Genomic DNA, 23265 nt, shown 5'->3' with positions numbered 1-23265 from the left:
TCACTTCCATACATTATATCATTTATCTCCATAAGGCAAACTCTGTAGTTACATGAGTACACATGGTATGCGTGTTAAGCGCCATAAGGTGAATGTGCGCGGTCATCCCAGCAGGGGGCGACAGAGAGAGTGAGAAAGAGAGAGAGAGGCGAAAGAAGAAGAAAGGAGGGGTGGGGGTCTCCAGTTTGATGCAATGACTCAATGACTCAATGCATATTCTTTTTGTTCACAGTGATGGGTTTGTAATTAAAGAACTCCATTTCCCTCCTCCTTTCATCAGGCGAGGGGGGGTGGGGTGGGGGGCGGGGGGGTTGGGAGGGGAGTCGAAGGGGACGTTCAAGGACAACCTCCATGGTGGGGGGGACGCTTGAGGACAACCTCCATGGCGGCGGTGGTCCTCACACCCCCAGCAGCAGAGCGCAGGAGAGTGAGATCCAGACGCTGAGTCCTGCTTGTAGACCGACTCCTCGACCCTGAATGGCCCCCGGCCCTGCAGGGACACCCACCAGGAGAAGAGTAGTCAGTGTACAGCTTGTTTATATATTTACATTACACTACACATCAAATCATGTCCTGCCTTCTGTGCCTCCATACTTTCCTTCCTTCCATCCTTCCTTCCCACTACATCCTCCCTTGCTTCTGTCCATCCATACCTTCCTTCCTTCCTTCCCACATTTCTTCAGTCATTCCTTCCTTCCTTCCTTCCTTCCATCCTTCCTTCCCACTACCATCCTCTCTTCCTTCTGTCCATTCATACCTTCCCTCCTTCCCACCTTTCTTCCTTTTTTCCTTCCTTCCACTACCATCCTCCCTTCCTTCTGTCCTACCTTTCTTCCTTCCCACTACCGTCCTTCCTCCCTTCCCACCTTCCTTCCATACTTCCTTCCCACCTTCCTTCCTTCCTACCCACTACCATCCTCCCTTCCTTCTGTCACTCCATACCTTCGTTTCTATCTACTTTCCTGCTTTCTGTCCGTCTATACCTTCTTTCCTTCCCACCTTCCTTCCAATTACCATCCTCCCTTCCTTCTGTCCATCCATACATTCCTTCCTTCCCACTTTCCTTCCATTCTTCCTTCCATTCTTCCTTCCCACCTTTCTTCCATCCTTCCTTCCCACTTTTCTCCCATCCTTCCTTCCTTACCACTACCATTAGTGCTTCCTTGTGTCCATCTGTCCATCCCACTATGATCCTTCCTTCCTTCCTTCCTTCCTTTCCACTACCATCCTTCCTTCCTTCGGTCCCTCCATGCCTTCCTTCCTTCCCACCTTTCCTCCTTCCTTCCTTCTGTCCCTCCCTACCTTCCTTCCTTCCCACCTTCCTTCCATCCTTCCCCCCATCTTTCTGTCCTTCCTTCCTTCCTTCTATCCCTCCATACCTTAATTCCTTCCCTCCTTCCTTTTGTCCCTCCTTCCTTCCTTCCTTCCCACCTTCCTTCCTTCCTTCCTTCTGTCCTCGATACCTTCCTTTTTTCCCACCTTCCTTCCGTCCTTCCTTCCTTCCCTCCTTCCTTCTGTCCCTCCATACCTTCCTTCCTTCCCACCTTCCTTCCCTCCATACATTCCTTCCGTACTTCCTTCCTTCCTTCTGTCCCTCCATTCCTTCATTCCCTCCCTCTTTCCGTTTGTCCCTCCATACCTTCCTTCCTTCCCACCTTTCTTCCTTCCTTCCTTCTGTCCCTCCATACCTTCCCTCCTTCTGTCCCTCCTTCCTTCCTTCCTTCTGCCTCTCCATACCTTCCTTCCCACTTTTCTTCAGTCATTCCTTCCTTCTTTCCTTCCCACTACCATCATTCATTCCCTCTGTTCCTCCATACCTTCCTTCCTTCCCACCTTCCTTCCATCCTTCCTTCCTTTCTTCCTTCCTTCCTTCTGTCCCTCCACACCTTTATTCCTTCCCACCTTTCTTCAGTCCTTCCTTCCTTCTGCCTCTCCATACATTCCTTCCCACCTTTCTTCAGTCTTTCCTTCCTTCCCACTACCATCCTCCCTTCCTTCTGTCCATCCATACCTTCCTTCCTTCTGTCCCACTTTTCTTCCATCCTTCCTTCCCACCTTTCTTGCGTCCTTCCTTCCCACTACCATCCTTCCTTCCTTCTGTCCCTCCATACCTTTCCTCCTTCCCACCTTCCTTCCTCCCTTCCCACCTTCCTTCTGACCTTCCTTCCTTCCTTCTGTCCCTCCATACCTTTATTCCTTCCCACATTTCTTCAGTCCATCCTTCCTTCCTTCCTTCTGCCTTTCCATACCTTCCTTCCCGCCTTTCTTCAGTCCTTCCTTCCTTCCCACTACCATCCTCCCTCCCTTCTGTCCATCCATACCTTCCTTCCTTCTGTCCCACTTTTCTTCCATCCTTCCTTCCCACCTTTCTTGCGTCCTTCCTTCCCACTACCATCATTCCTTACTTCTGTCCCTCCATACCTTTCCTCCTTCCCACCTTCCTTCCATCCTTCCCACTACCATCTTCCCTTCATTTTGTCCTCCCATACATTCCTTCCTTCCATCCCGCTTTCCTTCCTTCCTTCCTTCCCACCTTTTTTGCGTCCTTCCTTCCCACTACCATCATTCCTTCCTTCTGTCCCACCATACCTTTCCTCCTTCCCACCTTCCTTCCTTCCTTCCTTCCCACCTTACTAGACGCCTTTCTTCCTTCCTTCCTTCTGTCCCTCCATACCTTCCTTCCTTCCCACCTTCCTTCCTTCTGTCCCTCCATACCTTCATTTCTTCCTTCCTTCCTTCTGTCCCTCCTTCCTTCCTTCCTTCTGCCTCTCCATACCTTCCTTCCCACCTTTCTTCAGTCATTCCTTCCTTCTTTCCTTCCCACTACCATCATTCCTTCCCTCTGTTCCTCCATACCTTCCTTCCTTCCCACCTTCCTTCCATCCTTCCATCCTTCCTTCCTTCTGTCCCTCCATACCTTTATCCCTTCCCACCTTTCTTCAGTCCATCCTTCCTTCCTTCCTTCGGCCTCTCCATACCTTCCTTCCCACCTTTCTTCAGTCCTTCATTCCTTCCCACTACCATCCTCCCTTCCTTCTGTCCATCCATACCTTCCTTCCTTCTGTCCCACTTTTCTTCCATCCTTCCTTCCCACCTTTCTTGCGTCCTTCCTTCCCACTACCATCCTTCCTTCCTTCTGTCCCTCCATACCTTTCCTCCTTCCCACCTTCCTTCCATCCTTCCCACTACCATCCTCCCTTCCTTCTCTCCTCCCAAACATTCCTTCCTTCCATCCCACTTTCCTTCCTTCCTTCCATCCCACCTTCCTTCCGTCCTTCCTTCCTTCCCTCCTTCCTTCTGTCCCTCCATACCTTTATTCCTTCCCACCTTTCTTCAGTCCATCCTTCCTTCCTTCCTTCTGCCTCTCCATACCTTCCTTCCCACCTTTCTTCAGTCCTTCCTTCCTTCTGCCTCTCCATACATTCCTTCCCACCTTTCTTCAGTCCTTCCTTCCTTCCCACTACCATCCTCCCTTCCTTCTGTCCATCCATACCTTCCTTCCTTCTGTCCCACTTTTCTTTCATCCTTCCTTCCCACCTTTCTTGCGTCCTTCCTTCCCTCTACCATCCTTCCTTCCTTCTGTCCCTCCATACCTTTCCTCCTTCCCACCTTCCTTCCATCCTTCCCACTACCATCCTCCCCTCCTTCTGTCCTCCCATACATTCCTTCTTTCCATCCCACTTTCCTTCCTTCCTGACTAGACACCTTTCTTCCTTCCTTCCTTCTGTCCCTCCATACCTTCCTTCCTTCTGTCCTTCCTTCCTTCTGTCCCTCCATACCTTCATTGCTTCCGTCCTTCCTTCCTTCCTTCTGCCTCTCCATATCTTCCTTCCCACTTTTCTTCAGTCCTTCCTTCCTTCCCACTACCATCCTCCCTTCCTTCTGTCCATCCATACCTTCCTTCCTTCTGTCCCACTTTTCTTCCTTCCTCTCTTCCCACCTTTCTTGTGTCCTTCTTTCCCACTACCATCATTCCTTCCTTCTGTCCCACCATACCTTTCCTCCTTCCCACCTTTCTTCCTTCCCACCTGACTAGACACCTTTCTTACTTCCTCCTTTTAGTCCCTCCATACCTTTGTTCCTTCCCACCTTCCTTCCGTCCTTCCTTTCTTCTGTCCTTCCTTCCCTCTTTCCTTCTGTCCCTCCATACCTTCATTCCTTCCCTCCTTCCTTCTGTCCCTCCTTCCTCCCTTTCTTCTGCCTCTCCATACCTTCCTTCCCACCTTTCTTCAGTCATTCCTTCCTTCTTTCCTTCCCACTACCATCATTCATTCCCTCTGTTCCTCCATACCTTCCTTCCTTCCCACCTTCCTTCTGTCCTTCCTTCCTTCCTTCCTTCCTTCTGTCCCTCCATACCTTTATTCCTTCCCACCTTTCTTCAGTCCTTCCTTCCTTCTGCCTCTCCATACATTCCTTCCCACCTTTCTTCAGTCTTTCCTTCCTTCCCACTGCCATCCTCCCTTCCTTCTGTCCATCCATACCTTCCTTCCTTCTGTCCCACTTTTCTTCCATCCTTCCTTCCCACCTTTCTTGCGTCCTTCCTTCCCACTACCATCCTTCCTTCCTTCTGTGCCTCCATACCTTTCCTCCTTCCCACCTTCCTTCCATCCTTCCCACTACCATCCTCCCTTCATTCTGTCCTCCCATACATTCCTTCCTTCCATCCCACTTTCCTTTCTTCCATCCTTCCCACCTTTCTTGCATCCTTCCTTCCCACTACCATCATTCCTTCCTTCTGTCCCACCATACCTTTCCTCCTTCCCACCTTCATTCCTTCCTTCCTTCCCACCTGACTAGACACCTTTCTTCCTTCCTTCCTTCCTTCCTTCCTTCTGTCCCTCCATACCTTCCTTCCTTCCCACCTTCCTTCCTTCCTTCCCTCCTTCCTTCTGTCCCTCCATACCTTCATTCCTTCCTTCCTTCCTTCTGCCTCTCCATACCTTCCTTCGCACCTTTCTTCACTCATTCTTTCCTTCTTTCCTTCCCACTACCATCATTCCTTCCCTCTGTTCCTCCATACCTTCCTTCCTTCCCACTTTCCTTCCGTTCTTCCTTCCTTCCCACCTTCCTTCCTTCCCACTACCATCATTCCTTCCCTCTGTTCCTCCATACCTTCCTTCCTTCCCACCTTCCTTCCGTTCTTCCTTCCTTCCCTTCCTTCCTTCCTTCCTTCCTTCTGTCCCTCCATACCTTTATTCCTTCCCACCTTTCTTCAGTCCATCCTTCCTTCCTCCCGCCTCTCCATACCTTCCTTCCCACCTTTCTTCAGTCCTTCCTTCCTTCTGCCTTTCCATACCTTCCTTCCCACCTTTCTTCAGTCCTTCCTTCCTTCCCACTACCATCTTCCCTTCCTTCTGTCCATCCATACCTTCCTTCCTTCTGTCCCACTTTTCTTCCATCCTTCCTTCCCACCTTTCTTGCGTCCTTCCTTCCCACTACCATCCTTCCTTCCTTCTGTCCCTCCATACCTTTCCTTCTTCCCACCTTCCTTCCATCCTTCCCACTACCATCCTCCCTTCCTTCTGTCCCTCCATACCTTTCCTCCTTCCCACCTTCCTTCTATCCTTCCCACTACCATCCTCCCTTCCTTCTGTCCTCCCAAATATTCCTTCCTTACATCCCACCTTCCTTCCTTCCTTCCATCCCACCTTCCTCCCTTCCTTCCTTCCCACCTTTCTTGCGTCCTTCCTTCCCACTACCATCATTCCTTCCTTCTGTCCCTCCATACCTTTCCTCCTTCCCACCTTCCTTCCATCCTTCCCACTACCATCCTCCCTTCCTTCTGTCCCCCCATACCTTTCCTCCTTCCCACCTTCCTTCCATCCTTCCCACTACCATCCTCCCTATTTCTGTCCTCCCATACATTCCTTCTTTCCATCCCACTTTCCTTCCTTCCTTCCTTCCTTCCCACCTTTCTTGTGTCCTTCCTTCCTTCTGTCCCTCCATACTTTTCCTCCTTCCCACCTTCCTTCCTTCCCACCTGACCAGACCCGCTTGTCGGCATTGCGCCTTATAACCCGGTGCGCCTCGTGGTCCAGAAGATCCGGCACGGACTGCAGTCAGACGGTGTAGTTGCTTGACAACAGGCCATGGCGGAGGTGGGCTGGTAGTCGGAAGGACAAGTAAAGAACTGCTAATTAACCTCCCTGATTGGCGTGTTTAGCCGGGGGGAGAGCTGGCAGATGTGATAGTGAGGGACGCAGATAGCAGGCTGCTGCTGATATCACACAATGGACGCCAACACACAGCTGACAAAAAGGGGGGCAGCGTGGGCGGGGTGGGGGGGGGACGCCATGACAAGGGGGCGACAACAAACGGGAGGGGTTTGCGTTCCCGTGGTCGAGAATGAAAGAGGTTTGCGGCGCTGGCAGAGATCAGCTGAGAGAAATGGCGGCGGGGCTGGGGGAAGGGGAGCGGGAAGACGTACGGCTCTGACGGGGGAGTGACGGGGGATTGAGTCAAGGAAGGGCGGCCAGCCGGGATAATGGGCCGAGGAATGAAAGGCGGAAAAAGAAAGAGACGGGTCGTTTAAGATGGCGAGGAGCTGGGGGAGGGTGACGGGGGGGGAACAGGGGCGGGTAATGGGAACCGGGCGAGGGGAGCCGTGACAACTAACGGGCGCTAACGAGGCCAAAAAAGGGGGCGGGGGGAGAGTGAGACTTACGGTAGAGCAACATGCTGGCGTTGGAGGCCCCCAGGCGGTTGGTGGCGAAGCAGGTGTAGTTGCCAATCTGCTTCTCCGTCACGTTGGTGAACACCAGCAGCGAGCGCGTCTTCTCGTTCTTGATCCTCAGATTGTTGTCGCGCTCCACGGGCCTGAGGGGGGTGAGGGGGCGGGGGCGGAAAGGGACCACGCCAGCGTCAAGTCACAAAAAGTGTTGGCGCACCACAAAGCCAACAAGTCACTCAGTTATGAGGGGAGTGGTTCCTCAACTTGAAGAAGAACTGCACTATAGGGGGAGTTTGGACTATCGTTTACAACAATTATTTGTCTAAATGCATTCGAACCCCTAAAGAAACCTCAATAAAAGTCTGCTGACAGCGGAACCAACGGGAGGGTCTTTTTCAGCCCATAAAACCCAATAAAATACTCCATTTACATTTCCTGACTTAAATCTTAACTAGTATTGCAGATGCTAACAAGTAGTAGTGATTTATTTATAAATATGAAGAAGTATTAGTGATACTGTTATTATAATTATTAACCAGGTATTAGTAGTGATATTATTCTAAATATGAACAACTTTTCCTTCTTTATTATGCATTTTCGGCTTATACTAACATACGGTACTAATCAAAGTTTCAATCAATCAATCAATGACATGCAAAATCTATTCATAGAAAATGCAAGCATTTTATTTCAAAATGCAAACACACTAAAAGGCACTGATGTGTTTGTTTTTCAGGCCTAAGTAGACCATAAATAACCTCTTTTTCCATCTGGGGCCAATCTTATCCCATTATCAAGTGTTTGCCTGGCAGGAGCTTGGTCAAAGTACTTTGGCGACTCCCTCAGCCAGATGCTAAATCACTGAGCTCTCGGGGACCGTCTGAAATAAACAACAACACAGGAAATAGACTTTATTTGACTCAGTACTTTTCACCTGAAGCTCGGATTTACGCTATAAGAACAAATGGACGGAGAATGTTTTGCTACCTGGTTGTTTCACCACATTTAGGGGAGCTTTGTTAGAATTGGCGTGTAAATGAGCGCAATTGTGTCCAAAGTTGAGGGACTTTGACCTTGGACTCCAATTTTTGCACCCAGCACACAGCTTGAAGCATAGAAATGTTGTGACGAGACGCAGGGCCGCCATCTTGGAGTGGTGATCCGCTCCACTCAGTGCAATTCATCTTACAAACCCCGTTTCCATATGGGTCGGGAAACTGTGTTAGATGTAAATATAAACGGAATACAATGATTTGCAAATCATTTTCAACCCATATTCAGTTGAATATGCTACAAAGACAACATATTTGATGTTCAAACTCATAAACATGTTTTTTGGCAAATCATTAACTTTAGAATTTGATGCCAGCAACATGTGACAAAGAAGTTGGGAAATGTGGCAATACATACTGATAAAGTTGAGAAATACTGATCAAACACTTATTTGTAACATCCCACAGGTGTGCAGGCTAATTGGGAACAGGTGGGTGCCATGATTGGGTATAAAAGCAGCTTCCATGAAATGCTAAGTAATTCACAAACAAGGATGGGGTGAGGGTCACCACTTTGTAAGCAAATTGTCAAACAGTTTTAGAACAACATTTCTCAACGAGCTATTGCAAGGAATTTAGTGATTTTACCATCTACGGTCCGTAAAATCATCAAAAGGTTCAGAGAATCTGGAGAAATCACTGCACGTAAGCGATGATATCACGGACCTGTGATACCTCAGACGGTACTGCATCAAAAACCGACATCAGTGTGTAAAGGATATCACCACATGGGCTCAGGAACACTTCATAAAACCACTGTCAGTAACTACAGTTGGCCGCTACATCTGTAAGTGCAAGTTAAAACTCTACTATGCAAAGCCAAACCCATTTATCAACAATAGCCTGAAACGCCGCCGGCTTGGCTGGGCCCGAGCTCATCTAAGATGGACTGATGCAAAGTGGAAAGGTGTTCTGTGGTCTGACGAGTCCAAATTTGAAATTATATTTGGAAACTGTGGACGTGGTGTCCTCCGGAACAAAGAGGAAAATAACCATCCGGATTGTTATAGGCGCAAAGTTGAAAAGCCAGCATCTGTGATGGTATGGGGGTGTATTAGTGCCCAAGGCATGGATAACTTACACATCTGTGAAGGCACCATAAATGCTGAATGGTCCATACAGGTTTTGGAGCAACATATGTTGTCATCCAAGCAACGTTATCATGGACGCCCCTGTTTATTTCAGCAAGATAATGCCAAGCCACGTGTTACAACAGCGTGGTTTCTTAGTAAAAGAGTGCGGGTACTTTCCTGGCCCGCCTGCAGTCCAGACCTATCTGCCATCATAAATGAATGGCGCATTACGACAGCGGAGACCCCGGACTGTTGAACGACTCAAAGAAAGAATTCCACTTTCATAGCTTCAACAATTAGTTTCTTCAGTTCCCAAACGTTTATTGAGTGTTGTTAAAAGAACAGGTGATGTAACACAGTGGTGAACATGCCCTTTCCCAACTACTTTGACATGTGTTGCAGCCATGAAATTGTAAGTTAACTATTATTTGCAAAAAAAAATAAAGTTTGAGTTTGAACATCAAATATGTTGTCTTTGTAGCATATTCAACTGAATATGGGTTGAAAAGGATTTGCAAATCATTGTATTCTGTTTATATTTACATCTAACACAATTTCCCAACTCATATGGAAACGGGGTTTGTACATGGAGTTGGTACACACACACACACGCACGCACGCACGCACGCACGCACACACACACACACACACACACACACACACACACACACACACACACACACACACACCTCACCTGTGGTCATCCCGGTACCACTCGAAGGCGGCCGACGGGACCGCCATGGCCTCACAGCGCAAGATGGCCATCTTTCCGAAATGGGCCGGCATGTCCTTCGCGTCGGTGATCATGGGGGGGTCTGCGGGCGAGGAGGAGGGGGAGGTTACGGTCAGGTGACTTGGATGCGGCGCTGACTGGAAAGTACTCACAGTTGACCGTGACCTTGACCTTGTGCTGGTCGGGCGGAGCGACGCCGTTGTGGGTGATGCACTCGTAGTCTTCAGCCTGCTGCCTCTTGATCTCCGTGATGTCCAGGAACTCGCCCTCGCTCACCAGACCATCTGGAGAAAGGTCAAAGGGCACGGTGAGGTTTTGGTGATCTGGTTTAATTCAGGCCGATCCAGTGTGGTGTCACATAATCTGATTTGAAACTGGTCCCATTCAGATCTGGTTGTTCCACTTTGATGGGCGTCCTAACCTTTTTCAGTCATTTATTCCGTAATCACAGTCGGTTGATACTTTTTGCAAGATCTTTGTTCAACTCTGGCTTATTTGGGCTTAAAAAAATAAAAAATAAAATAAAATAAAATTATATATATACATATATATATATATATATATATATATATATATATATATATATATATATATATATAGAGGTGAGTAGAGTAGCCAGAACTTGTACTCAAGTAAGAGTACTGTTACTTTAGAGATTTATTACTCAAGTAAAAGTAAAGAGTAGTCACCCAAATATTTACTTGAGTAAAACTAAAAAGTATGTTGTGAAAAAACTACTCAAGTACAGAGTAACTGATGAGTAACCTGTTTGTTTAATGATGACGGCAACAAGTAATGCACAAAAACATAAAAATAGCAACGAACAAATTCAGAGCCAGGAATATCTCTTAAGCAACTAAAACAATAATATATATTAAATAATATATATTTGGTTTTACACTGTATTGAAAAAAAATTGAAAATGAATTTTACCTGTGCAAACTCATTATACTATTGGCTAAGTTTTATATTCATAAATGTAAGTTTCTCAATACCCGACCTGTTTTTGTGCCTTTAAAAAAGATTTAGGACTCTACATTAAAACACTCTACCTCTAACAACCAAAAAGCTGTGAAAATGATGATGCTGTGTTCCAAATTTAACTTATTTACTGAGATTGAGTGAGCCTTTGGCTTTGCACTTTGTTTATTATATATATATATATATATATATATATATATATATATATATATATATATATATATATATATATATATATATATATATATATATATATGTCTTGATTGGATTATCCAGAGAATAGTGCTCGATACCGTGGTAGAGCGCAATATGTAGGTGTGGGAAAAAATCACAAGACTACTTCATCTCTACAGATCTGTTTCATGAGGGGTTCCCTCAATCATCAGGAGATTTTAATGGAAGCATTCACATACAGTGGTTTATATAGAGCACAGAGTGGGTGGGTACAAGCAGGCGTAGGGTGTGGTGATTGGCTCATGTGTTACCTAGGAGGTGTTTCCGTCTATGGCGGCATGTTGAAATGATTTCACTGCGCTTGTTGAGAGATGATAGATCTGGATGATATATAATAAACTCGTTGGGAGTTTCCTCCTCTCCCAGCTTGCTAGCCTCAACCTGAACCTTGGTATTTACCGTGATGATGGACTGGCAGTGTGCCGCGCCTCGCCAAGGAGCAGCGAGAACACCAAGAAGCGCATATGCCAAATCTTCAAAGAAAACGGCCTACGGATCACGATTGAAGCCAACAAGCAAACCGTCAACTTCCTCGACGTCACTTTCAACCTGAGAAATAACAGCTACCAACCATTCACGAAACCCAACACAACACTCCAATACGTGCACCACGACAGCAACCACCCACCCACCACCACGAAAAGAATACCTACCGGAATTAATAAAAGACTATCGATGCTGTCATCCAGCAAAGCTGAATTCGACAAAGCAACCCCCCCGTACCAGAAAGCACTTGATGAAAGCGGATACAACTTCACCCTCACCTATGAACCCACCCCAGGAAACCAACCAAAAAAGAGCAGAAAACGAAACAACATCATCTGGTACAATCCGCCATTCAGCAAAGACGTCTCAACCAACATCGGCCGCAAGTTCCTCACTCTGATCGACAAACACTTCCCCAAAGGCAACACCCTAAGAAAAATATTCAACAAAAACAACATTAAATTGAGCTACAGCTGTATGAATAACATGCAACAAATCATTTCAAACCACAACAAAGCAATTGCAAAAGGACTGCCTACCCCCAGACTAAACGACTCTGAAACCAATAATGAATGTAACTGCCGCAAGAAACCTGATTGCCCTCTCAACGGAAGGTGCTTACAGACATCAGTCGTTTACCAAGCAAAGGTAATACGCAAGGACATTAACACATCCGACACGTACGTAGGATTAACCGAAGGAGCGTTCAAAACAAGATGGAATAATCACAACGCCTCCTTTAGAAACCAGACTTTGCAGAATTCTACAGAACTCAGCAAACACATTTGGAACCTCAAAGACAATAATGTTGAATATTCAATAACATGGCAAATTCTTGCATCCAGCACACCTTACAACAGTGGTATTAAAAGATGCAACCTATGCTTAAAAGAGAAACTGTTTATTATATATCATCCAGATCTATCATCTCTCAACAAGCGCAGTGAAATCATTTCAACATGCCGCCATAGACGGAAACACCTCCTAGGTAACACATGAGCCAATCACCACACCCTACGCCTGCTTGTACCCACCCACTCTGTGCTCTATATAAACCACTGTATGTGAATGCTTCCATTAAAATCTCCTGATGATTGAGGGAACCCCTCATGAAACAGATCTGTAGAGATGAAGTAGTCTTGTGATTTTTTCCCACACCTACATATATATATATATATATATTTTGCATTCTATTTTAGCTACTTTGAATTTACAACCCCCTGCCGCTGTTTTGTATGTTTTTTTATACTATTTTGTACCGTTTTTGGACATACTTTAATATTTTCAACTGTTTGTAAATGTTGAAATTTATAAATAAAGGTTTATAATTTTTTTTTTTTTAAAGTGTGCAGTTAATCATGTGACCGCCTGGCTCTGTTTGATTGGTGAAACTGAGTCAAACCCCACCAGTGACTGCATTTGATTGGTAAAACGGAGTCAAACGTCACCAGTGACTGCATTTGATTGGTGAAACGGAGTCAAACGTCACCAGTTACTGCATTTGATGGGTGAAACGGAGTCAAATGTCACCAGTGACTGCATTTGATTGGTGAAACAGAGTCAAACGTCACCAGTGCCTGCATTTGATGGGTGAAACGGAGTCACACGTCACCAGTGCCTGCATTTGATTGGTGAAACGGAGTCAAACGTCACCAGTGACTGCATTTGATTGGTGAAACAAAGGCATGTGATAGAGCCGACTTTGAAGGTCTGCCTGACACACCAAAACAAAAAAAGCATGCATTAACAGATCGATAAAAATCAGAAGCGAGTAGCGAGCTAAATGTAGATAAATGGAGCGGAGTAAAAGTAGCGTTTCTTCTCTATAAATATACTCAAGTAAAAGTAAAAGTATGTTGCATTAAAACTACTCTTAGAAGTACAATTTATCCCAAAAGTTACTCAAGTAGATGTAACGGAGTAAATGTAGCGCGTTACTACCCACTTCTGTGTGTATATATATATATATATATATATATATATATATATATATTTTTTTGGTGGGGCGGGAATTTTGCCTATCTTTCACAATAGTTATGAGAGGCAAGAAGACAAAAGTTTTTATGTTTTTTGCATTCTAATTTGTAAAAATCCCCTTGTTCTTGGTGGCTCGCAATGAAGCTATTGTGTACAATCCACTCTGCCTCTAAATCACTTTAAAAATGCATTCAAAAACCGCCAACAATACTTCATTTTTTATATTATGTTTATAGATAAAGTCAGTTAACATGTCCCTGGACACATGAGGACTTTGAATATGACCAATGTATGATCCTGTAACTACTTGGCATCGGATTGATACCTAAATGTGTGGTATCATCCAAAACTAATGTCAAGTATCAAAGAAGAGAAGAATAAGTGATTATTACATTTTAACAGAAGTGTAGATAGAACATGTTAAAAAAGAAAACAGCACGACACCTACCCCTTATATCAGTATTTCTTAACCATATTATTATTAGTTTATTTGGTATTATATTTTACTGTATGATCCTGCAACTACTTGGTATCGAATTGATACCTACATGTGTGTTATCATCCAAAACTAATGTCAAGTATCAAACGAGAGAAGAATAAGTGATTATTACATTTGAACAGATGTGTAGATAGAACATGTTAAAAAAGAAAATAAGCAGACATAAACAGTAAATGAACAATTAGATAGATAATTCATTTTCTACAGTTTGTCCCTCATAATGTGTACAAAATAATAGGTGTATAAATGACACAATATGTTACTGCAGAATAATTAGGAGTCTTTTTTTGTTTACTTACAACTAAAAGACAAGTTGTCTAGTATGTTCAACATTTTATTTAAGGACTAAATTGCAATAATAAACATATTGTCAATACGTGGACTATGGGGTTTGTTTTTCCGGAAGGCAAAGGAAAGTTGGCGCGGGCAAGACGTGAATGTAAGTACATATTTTATTTTAACACTAACAAACTGCAAAAAAAGGAAGCAAACAAAAGTTGCGCACAATGACGGAGAACAAACGTGACTAATGAAAACAAAAACTAGCGGAAAGGCAGAACTGTGGACAAAAGGCGAAAATCGATAACTGTGACATAAAAACCAAACACTTACGTGGCATGGGCTGGAGGGAAACTATGGACAGTATGAGTGACAGGCAGGGCATGGCATGAAGTAGAGGTTTTTGATTGATTGATACTTTTATTAGTAGATTGCACAGTACAGCACATATTCCGTACAATTGACCACTAAATGGTAACACCCGAATAAGTTTTTCAACCGACCAGCATAATACAGTCATCACACAGGTTAATCATCATAGTATATACCTTGAATTATTTACATTATTTACAATCCGGGGGCTGGGATGAGGAGCTTTGGTTGATATCAGGTAACATGGCATGACGTGGGTAAAGGTAAAATCGCCAGGCTGACTACCTGGCAACTACAGGCTTAAATAATGCTGTGGTGATTAGTGACAGGTGTGCGAGTGCAAAACGTGAGACAGGTGCGTGACATAAGGACAGGTGAAAACTAATGGGTAGTCATGGAAACAAAACAAACAAGGAAGTGCAAAAACAGGAACTGAGTGTCCAAAAAACAAACAACAATTGGCCAAACAAAAACATGATCAACAGACATGACACATGTGTTTCATGTATTCGAAGATTTGCTGTTCAAATAATGACATTTTTTTTGTGGTCCCCTTTATTTAAAAAAGTATCAAAATACATTTGGTATCAAGACACCCCCAATACTGAGGATATTTTTCATGTAGTGATGTGACTAAGCTCCGAAATTGAATATAGTAAATATGTATTTCTATGCTAAATAGGCTGGTTGCAAGTTTCCGTGCAGCGCCGTTCAGCACCGTAATGAATTTGTGCAAAGATGCGACGTGTAAACATCTTCTCAAACCTCCCGAGGGGGCGAAAGTGTGTCATTTCTATCGGCGAGCGAGCCGTGCGTTGGGCAGGTGGTGACAGCTTGTTCATCACATTACACGGGGAGAAGGATATTTCATGTGGGCCAAATCCCCCCCCGGAGCAAGGCCACAACACCATGAAGTCGGCTCTGGCGTGTTTGCCGCCTTTCTTTGGGCGAGCAACAGCCATGGAATGTGCCGGGAAGGAAGGCGGGCGCTGGGAGTTATTGCTTCTTCATGCGGCGGGACGTATGCTGAGAGGTTTGTCGGACTGAACCGGAGAAGAAATGAGATTGAGATTACCGTATTTCCTTGAATTGCCGCCGGGGCGCTAATTAATTCAAAACCTCTCCTCACTACGGCGCTCACCAAAGGCATGCGGTAAATTTAGGCCTGCACTGTTATGGTTTAAACAAGGGGAGATGACGGCAGACTGACACCAGGTGAGCATAGTGTCCTTATAATTTATTAATATATATATAATAAGAATAATAAACAATTCCAACTAGTAAACCAAGGAAATGAAGTGTGACAAAAACTCAAGAGTGTATGGTGCAAGACTATGTGTAGAATTTAACTGAAGTGTGTGTTACCAAAGTGTTGACGAGAGCGAAGGAACGAGGAAGTCTATGGGGAAGGCAGGATCAGGGGCAAGAGAGAGGCGTCAGAGTCCAGGGGCGAGCAAGGATTTGAGGAACGAGGGAGGCAGTCCAAATTCAGGGCAATGGAACGGAAACAGGTATCCGAATTGAGAACTAAGTTCCCGCGAGGATAAGAATAAAAAACAATTCTAACGAGTAAACCAAGGAAATGAAGTGTGAGAAAAACTCAAGAGTGTATGGTGAAAGACTATGTGTAGAATTTAACTGAAGTGTGTGTTACCAAAATGTTGACGAGAGCGAAGGAACGAGGAAGTCCATGGGGAAGGCAGGATCAGGGGCGAGAGAGAGGCGTCAGAGTCCAGGGGCGAGCGAGGAGTCGAGGAACGAGGGAGGCAGTCCAAATTCAGGGCAATGGAATGGAAAAAGGTATCCGAATTGAGAACTAACTTCCCGCGAGGATAAGAATAACAAACAATTCTAACGAGTAAACCAAGGAAATGGAAGTGTGACAAAAACTCAAAAGTGTATGGTGCAAGACTATGTGTAGAATTTAACTGAAGTGTGTGTTACCAAAGTCTTGACGAGAGCGAAGGAAAGAGGAAGTCCACGGGGCAGGCAGGATCAGGAACGAGAGAGAGGCGTCAGAGTCCAGGGGCGAGTAAAGAGTCGAAGAACGAGGGAGGCAGTCCAAATTCAGGGCAATGGAAAGGAAACAGGTATCCGAATTGAGAAAACGAGTAAACGAAGGAAATGAAGTGTGACAAAAACTCAAGAGTGTATGGTGCAAGACTATGTGTAGAATTTAACTGAAGTGTGTGTTACCAAAGTGTTGATGAGAGCGAAGGAATGGGGAAGTCCATGGGGCAGGCAGGATCAGGGGCAAGAGAGAGGCATCAGAGTAAAGGGGCGAGCGAGGAGTCGAGGAACGAGGGAGGCAGTCCAAATTCAGGGCAATGGAACGGAATTAGGTATCAGAATTGAGAACTAAGTTCCCGCGAGGATAAGAATAATAAACAATTCTAACGGGTAAACCAAGGAAATGAAGTGTGACAAAAACTCAAAAGTGTATAGTGAAAGACTATGTGTAGAATTTAACTGAAGTGTGTGTTACCAAAATGTTGACGAGAGCGAAAGAACGAGGAAGTCCATGGGGAAGGCAGGATCAGGGGCGAGAGAGAGGCGTCAGAGTCCAGGGGCGAGCAAGGAGTCGAGGAACGAGGGAGGCAGTCCAAATTCAGGCCAATGAAACGGAAACAGGTATCCGAATTGAGAACTAAGTTCCCACGAGGATCCCTGGGTCCACTGGTCTTTTAAGCAGCTCGCCCTCATCAATTCCAGGTGTGTAAGGCAATCGTCTGCAGGCTTGTAGCTGCATGGGTGTGCTGCTCTCAGCGCGAGCAGGGGCGTGTCTGAGCGCGCTGTTAGCTGAGAGAGCGCATGTGGGCGTGGCCCGTGGTGCTTTCGTCATGAGGCACAGATGAGGACACATTGTAATGCGCCCTGGCCGTGACATGCGCTTATAAATTTGAGTGTGATGTAAGGATACCATCATGAAAAGCACATTTAATAAAAAAAACGTTATTATGGTCTTACCTTTACTTATAAATGAAGTCCATGCGCAGCTCCTTCTATACAAAAGCATCGATAACTTGTTTATAGAAGTCTTCCTTATCTTTTTTCAGTTTTAAAAGTTTCTCTGTCTCGATGGAGATCTTCCTTTCTTACCTCCTGCTTCGATTGAAAGTCCAGTTTAGAAAACTGTTTTATTTTAGATATGTAATCCTCCATGTTAAAAGTGCGAGCGAGAGGAAAAAATAAATGATCGCTGCTCACTCTTGCTGCTTGTTGTCACTTCTTCTGCATCCGAGTAGTCGCAAGAAGGATCACTAGCGTCCTCTACCACCAGGAGGCGGAAGTCATTTAATGACTCATATTTGACACACGCAGCTACGGTACATTAAAAAAACATAGCTGCTTACTGTTCTTTTTAGCATATTCAATAGCTTGGAGCTTATATCCTACTGAATAGCTCTTAATCTTCTTCCCTTTATGCGATTTCAAATGATTGAAATCAGCCTCTTCCATTTTGAAAATGATGATGGGTGAAGTGTCACTCGTGACGTGACGAGTTTGACCCGGTGGAAATTCTAGGCATATGCTAATTATTTGGCGAAACGAGTTTGACCCGGCATTAATTCTAGGCAGGCGCATATTATATAATCGGCGGCAATTCAAGGAAATAAAGTAGCAGTTTCAGCTTCCCCTGCCAGCTCATTAAAGACATGATGTACGTCATTTTCGCCGCCACGCTCTCAGCAGAATTTCACCTCCTTTGATGGCGTAAAAAAAAATGCACACCAAAAAAGAAACAAAAAATAAAACCCTGACGCTAAACGCCACGATAATTCCTGTCAGAGATTAGCCCGCCGGCTCTAATTGAAGATTATGCTGGAGGATTATTAGCGCTGCCACTGAGCTGGAGACGATTATTCGCCGCAAACAGACTGAGCCCGAGCAGGCGGCGGGAGGGCTGCTCGCTGGCTGATAGAGGCTCGCTGCGGTGCTGCTCGCTGGCTGCATTAGTCACGTCAATGTCGGCGCCCCCCGTGACATGAGTGGAGGGGAGAGAGGGGGAGGATTTAGGGCACAATGTGGGGAATACAAAACAGACTTTGTGAGGGCAAACCTAGTGGTGCAACTCACTGGATCTGGGAACCAGGACTCACAGTCAAGGAACACTTTTGGGTAGGATCTTTTTCGGTGCACACAAGGTCCATAAAGGTACAGTGGGGCAAAAAAGTATTTAGTCAGTCACCGATTGTGCAAGTTCTCCCACTTAAAATGATGACAGAGGTCTGTAATTTTCATCATAGGTACACTTCAACTGTGAGAGACAGAATGTGAAAAAAAAATCCAGGAATTTTAAAGAATTTATTTGTAAATTATGGTGGAAAATAAGTATTTGGTCAACCATTCAAAGCTCTCACTGATGGAAGGAGGTTTTGGCTCAAAATCTCGCGATACATCGCCCCATTCATTCTTTCCTTAACACGGATCAATCGTCCTGTCCCCTTAGCAGAAAAAACAGCCCCAAAGCATGATGTTTCCACCCCCATGCTTCACAGTAGGTGTGGTGTTCTTGGGATGCAACTCAGTATTCTTCTTCCTCCAAACACCACCAGTTGAGTTTATACCAAAATGGATACATGGATGATACAGCAGAGGATTGGGAGAATGTCATGTGGTCAGATGAAAGCAAAATAGAACTTTTCGGTATAAACTCAACTGGTCGTGTTTGGAGGAAGAAGAATACTGAGTTGCATCCCAAGAACACCATACCTACTGTGAAGCATGGGGGTGGAAACATCATGCTTTGGGGCTGTTTTTCTGCTAAGGGGACAGGACGATTGATCCGTGTTAAGGAAAGAATGAATGGGGCGATGTATCGCGAGATTTTGAGCCAAAACCTCCTTCCATCAGTGAGAGCTTTGAATGGTTGACCAAATACTTATTTTCCACCATCATTTACAAATAAATTCTTTAACATTCCTAAAAGGTGAATTCCTGGATTTTTTTTTCACATTCTGTCTCTCACAGTTGAAGTGTACCTATGATGAAAATTACAGACCTCTGTCATCATTTTAAGTGGGAGAACTTGCACAATCGCTGGCTGACTAAATACTTTTTTGCCCCACTGTCCCTAGTAGCAGAAATCCAGGTTTGAATCCATGTGAGCCTCTCAGTCAAAGCCGTCAGTGTGATGGCGTCCCGGACGGATCGCTTCATTCATTTTTGCGAGCGCTGCAATAGATGGGCTGTCAAGTGATAAAGCATCGGATGCGCTGGCGTCTCTCATAAAAGCAGAGCCACAAGGTCAGCTGATGGATGCTAATAGATAGCATCTTAGTGTTGGGGAAGATGAAGACCACGACCAGGGCAAAATCCCGCCAGACTTTGCATCCCACCATGCATCCCACCATGCATCCCACTAAAATGCAGAAAAGGAGATGCACTCTTTTTTTTCCCCTGGATGAAGTCAATGATTAATAGGGACTGAAAGCTGGTAGTTTCTTTCTGTCCCTTCGGGCTTGTCCTCCCTTCTTTTCCCTCCACCGGCTCGTGTCACAGCAAACTGATGGCTGCGCCGCTACTAGAATAGCAATGTGGACGCTATCTGGAGCCGAGGAGGGGTTACGGGGGGAGGGAGGGGGTTTGGGGGCGGCGAGAAGGGGGAGATTATTGCTGACAAAGGGGGAACGCTGTCGGCCTGAAAGTGAGGACTAATGTTCACTGGTGTGTGTGTGTGTGTGTGTGTGTGTATGTGTGTGTATGTGGTGTGTGTGTACGTGGTGTGTGTGTGTGTGTTGTGTGTGTGTTAAGGTGTGTGTGTGCATGTGTGTGTGTGTGCCTGTGTGTGTGTGTCTGTGCGTGCGTGTGTGTTAGTGTTTGTGTGCACGTGTGTGTGTGTTCCTGTGTGTGTGTGTGTGCTAGTGTGTGTGTGCGTGCGTGTGTGTTAGTGTTTGTGTGCCTGTGTGTGTGTGTGCTAGTGTGTGTGTGCATGTGTGTGTGTGTGCGCGTGGTGTGTGTGTGGTGTGTGTGTATGCGTGTGTGTGGGCCTGTGTGTGTGTGTCTGTGCGTGCCTGTGTGTTAGTGTTTGTGTGCATGTGTGTGTGTGTGTGCTAGTGTGTGTGTGCATGTGTGTGTGTGTGGTGTGTGTGTGTATGCGTGTGTGTGTGCCTGTGTGTGTGTGTCTGTGCGTGCGTGTGTGGTAGTGTTTGTGTGGCTGTGTGTGTGTGTGTGCTAGTGTGTGTGTGCGTGCGTGTGTGTTAGTGTTTGTGTGCCTGTGTGTGTGTGTGCTAGTGTGTGTGTGCATGTGTGTGTGTGTGTGTGCAGTGCATGCGTGTGTGTGTGTGTGTGTTGTGTGTGTGTGTGTCTGTGCGTGCGTGTGTGTTAGTGTGTGTGTGCATGTGTGTGTGTGCTCCTGTGTGTGTGTGTGCTAGTGTGTGTGTGCGTGCGTGTGTGTTAGTGTTTGTGTGCCTGTGTGTGTGTGTGTGCTAGTGTGTGTGTGTGTGTGCGTGGTGTGTGTGTGTATGCTTGTGTGTGTGTGTGTGTGTATGTGTGTGTGTGTGTGTGTGCATGCGCATGCGTGTGTGTGTGGTGTGTGTGTGTGCGTGAGTGTGTGTGCATGCATGTGTGTGTGTGTGTACGTGGTGTGTGTGTGTTGTGTGTGTGTGTGTGTCTGTCTGTGCGTGCGTGTGTGTTAGTGTTTGTGTGCATGTGTGTGTGTGTTCCTGTGTGTGTGTGTGTGTGTGTGCTAGTGTGTGTGTGTGTGTGCGTGGTGTGTGTGTGTATGCCTGTGTGTGTGTGTGTGTATGCGTGTGTGCGTGTGTGTGCATGCGCATGCGTGTGTGTGTGGTGTGTGTGTGTGTGTGTGTGTGTGTGTGTGGTGTGTCTCCACCAGAAAGTAGAGACTTGTGTATGTGTTTGGTGTTTCCAACACAGGTATGTGGATTTCCATCCATCCATCCATTTTCTACCGCTTATTCCCTTTCGGGGTCGCGGGGGACGCTGGCGCCTATCTCAGCTACAATTGGGCGGAAGGCGGGGTACACCCTCGACAAGTCGCCACCTCATCGCAGGGCCAACACAGATATGTGGATTTGTGCATTATAATTATTCTTCTGTGATAAAACGTTGTTGTTAATGTAATTTAAATTTTTATTTCTATATGAATGAATGTTTTTTATTTTCTGTTCTTTCGGACTTTTGACGAGGAGGTATCACTCCGCCAGAAAGTAAAGACCTGTGTGTGTGTTTCGTGTTTTCAACACAGGTGGCCAATAAATGATTAAACGATGGAATGGTGGAGTGTCTTTAATTTTTAAAAAAATACACAACGCAGAATAAGACTTGCTACATATATATAATGTGTAAATATTACATTTTATATTGCTCCTAAGGTACATTTTTAGTCTACTTTATACCTGCATTGTTCTTTCCATCCTTTTCAACTGAGCTACGGCGTGGAACAATTTCCCTTTTGGATCAATAAAGTTTGTCTTGAGTCTAAATCAAAAAATCATTGGTGATGAACAGACAACAAGAAAACTCGAGCTGCACTTTGGACACCTCTGCTCTAAACTCCTCCGGTGCTTTAAATACTAAAACACAGCCAAAAATACAATTTCATATAAGTGTCTGTTTAATGCACTGCTGGTACGTCCAACAATTAAATTGTTTTGGCGTTTCATGTTGGAGCTCACATACGCACAGCCAGGCTTACGGGAAATTGCAAAAAAAAAAAAAAAATCCCACCATGACGGTAATTTGTTGCTTAACTTATAGAGTCCCCAATTAAATTCTGAAGAAAAAAAAGTGTTGGATTTCCATATTGCAAAGGATGTTGATCTCCAACTTGCAGTTAAGTACAAACCCCGTTTCCATATGAGTTGGGAAATTGAGTTAAAATGTAAATATAAACAGAATACAATGATTTGCAAATCCTTTTCAAACCATATTTAATTAAACACACTACAAAGACAACATATTTGATGTTCAAACTCATAAACTTTTTTTTTTGTTGCAAATAATAATTAACTTAGAATTTCATGGCTGCAACACGCGACAAAGTAGTTGGGAAAGGGCATGTTCACCACTGTGTTACATCACCTTTTCTTTTAACAACACTCAATAAACGTTTGGGAACTGAGGAAACTAATTGTTGAAGCTTTGAAAGTGGAATTCTTTACCATTCTTGTTTTATGTAGAGCTTCAGTCGTTCAACAGTCCGGGGTCTCTGCTGTCGTATTTTACGCTTCATAATGCGCCACACATTTTCCATGGGAGACAGGTCTGGCCGGGAAAGTACCCGCACTCTTTTACTACGAAGCCACGCTGTTGTAACACGTGGCTTGGCATTGTCTTGCTGAAATAAGCAGGGGCGTCCATGATAACGTTGCTTGGATGACAACATATGTTGCTCCAAAACCTGTATGTACCTTTCAGAATTAATGGTGCCTTCACAGATGTGTAAGTTACCCATGCCTTGGGCACTAATACACCGGCTTTTGAACTTTGCGCCTATAACAATCCGGATGGTTATTTTCCTCTTTGTTCTGGAGGACACCACGTCCTGTTTCCAAATATAATTTGAAATGTGGACTCGTCAGACCACAGAACACTTTTCCACTCTGCATCAGTCCATCTTCGATGAGCTCGGGCCCAGCGAAGCCGGCGGCGTTTTTGGGTGCTGTTGATAAATGGGTTTTGCTTTGCATAGTAGAGTTTTAACTTGCACTTACAGATGTAGCGACCAACTGTAGTTACTGACAGTGGTTTTATGAAGTGTTCCCGAGCCCATGTGGTGATATCCATTACACACTGATGTCGGTTTTTGATGCAGTACCGCCTGAGGGATCAAAAGTTTTTAATAGTATCGCTTATGTGCAGTGATTTCTCCAGATTCTCTGAACTTTTTGATGATTTTACGGACCGTAGATGGTAAAATACCCAAATTCCTTGCACTAGCTCGTTGA

The 23265-nt window shown here is 45.0% G+C and overlaps 1 protein-coding gene across 1 annotated transcript in view; it reads right to left on the bottom strand.

Moving 5' to 3' along the window:
• Positions 1–298: 298 nt before the first annotated feature.
• The window catches only part of iglon5 (IgLON family member 5), a 282032-nt gene continuing 259065 nt past the window's right edge, over positions 299–23265 (bottom strand). Inside the window, exons 5-8 of the mRNA XM_061915153.1 lie at positions 9681–9812; positions 9490–9610; positions 6665–6816; positions 299–490 (exon numbers count right to left, since the gene is read on the bottom strand). Coding sequence (XP_061771137.1) covers positions 399–490; positions 6665–6816; positions 9490–9610; positions 9681–9812 — 497 coding nt within the window. The 3' untranslated portion in view covers positions 299–398. The remainder of the gene's footprint in view (positions 491–6664; positions 6817–9489; positions 9611–9680; positions 9813–23265) is intronic.

The sequence above is a fragment of the Nerophis ophidion genome, linkage group LG11 (genome assembly GCF_033978795.1).
Source record: "Nerophis ophidion isolate RoL-2023_Sa linkage group LG11, RoL_Noph_v1.0, whole genome shotgun sequence".
NCBI lineage: Eukaryota > Metazoa > Chordata > Actinopteri > Syngnathiformes > Syngnathidae > Nerophis > Nerophis ophidion.
Note: the sequence above shows the minus strand (reverse complement) of the source record. Positions and strands in the feature narration are given on the sequence as shown.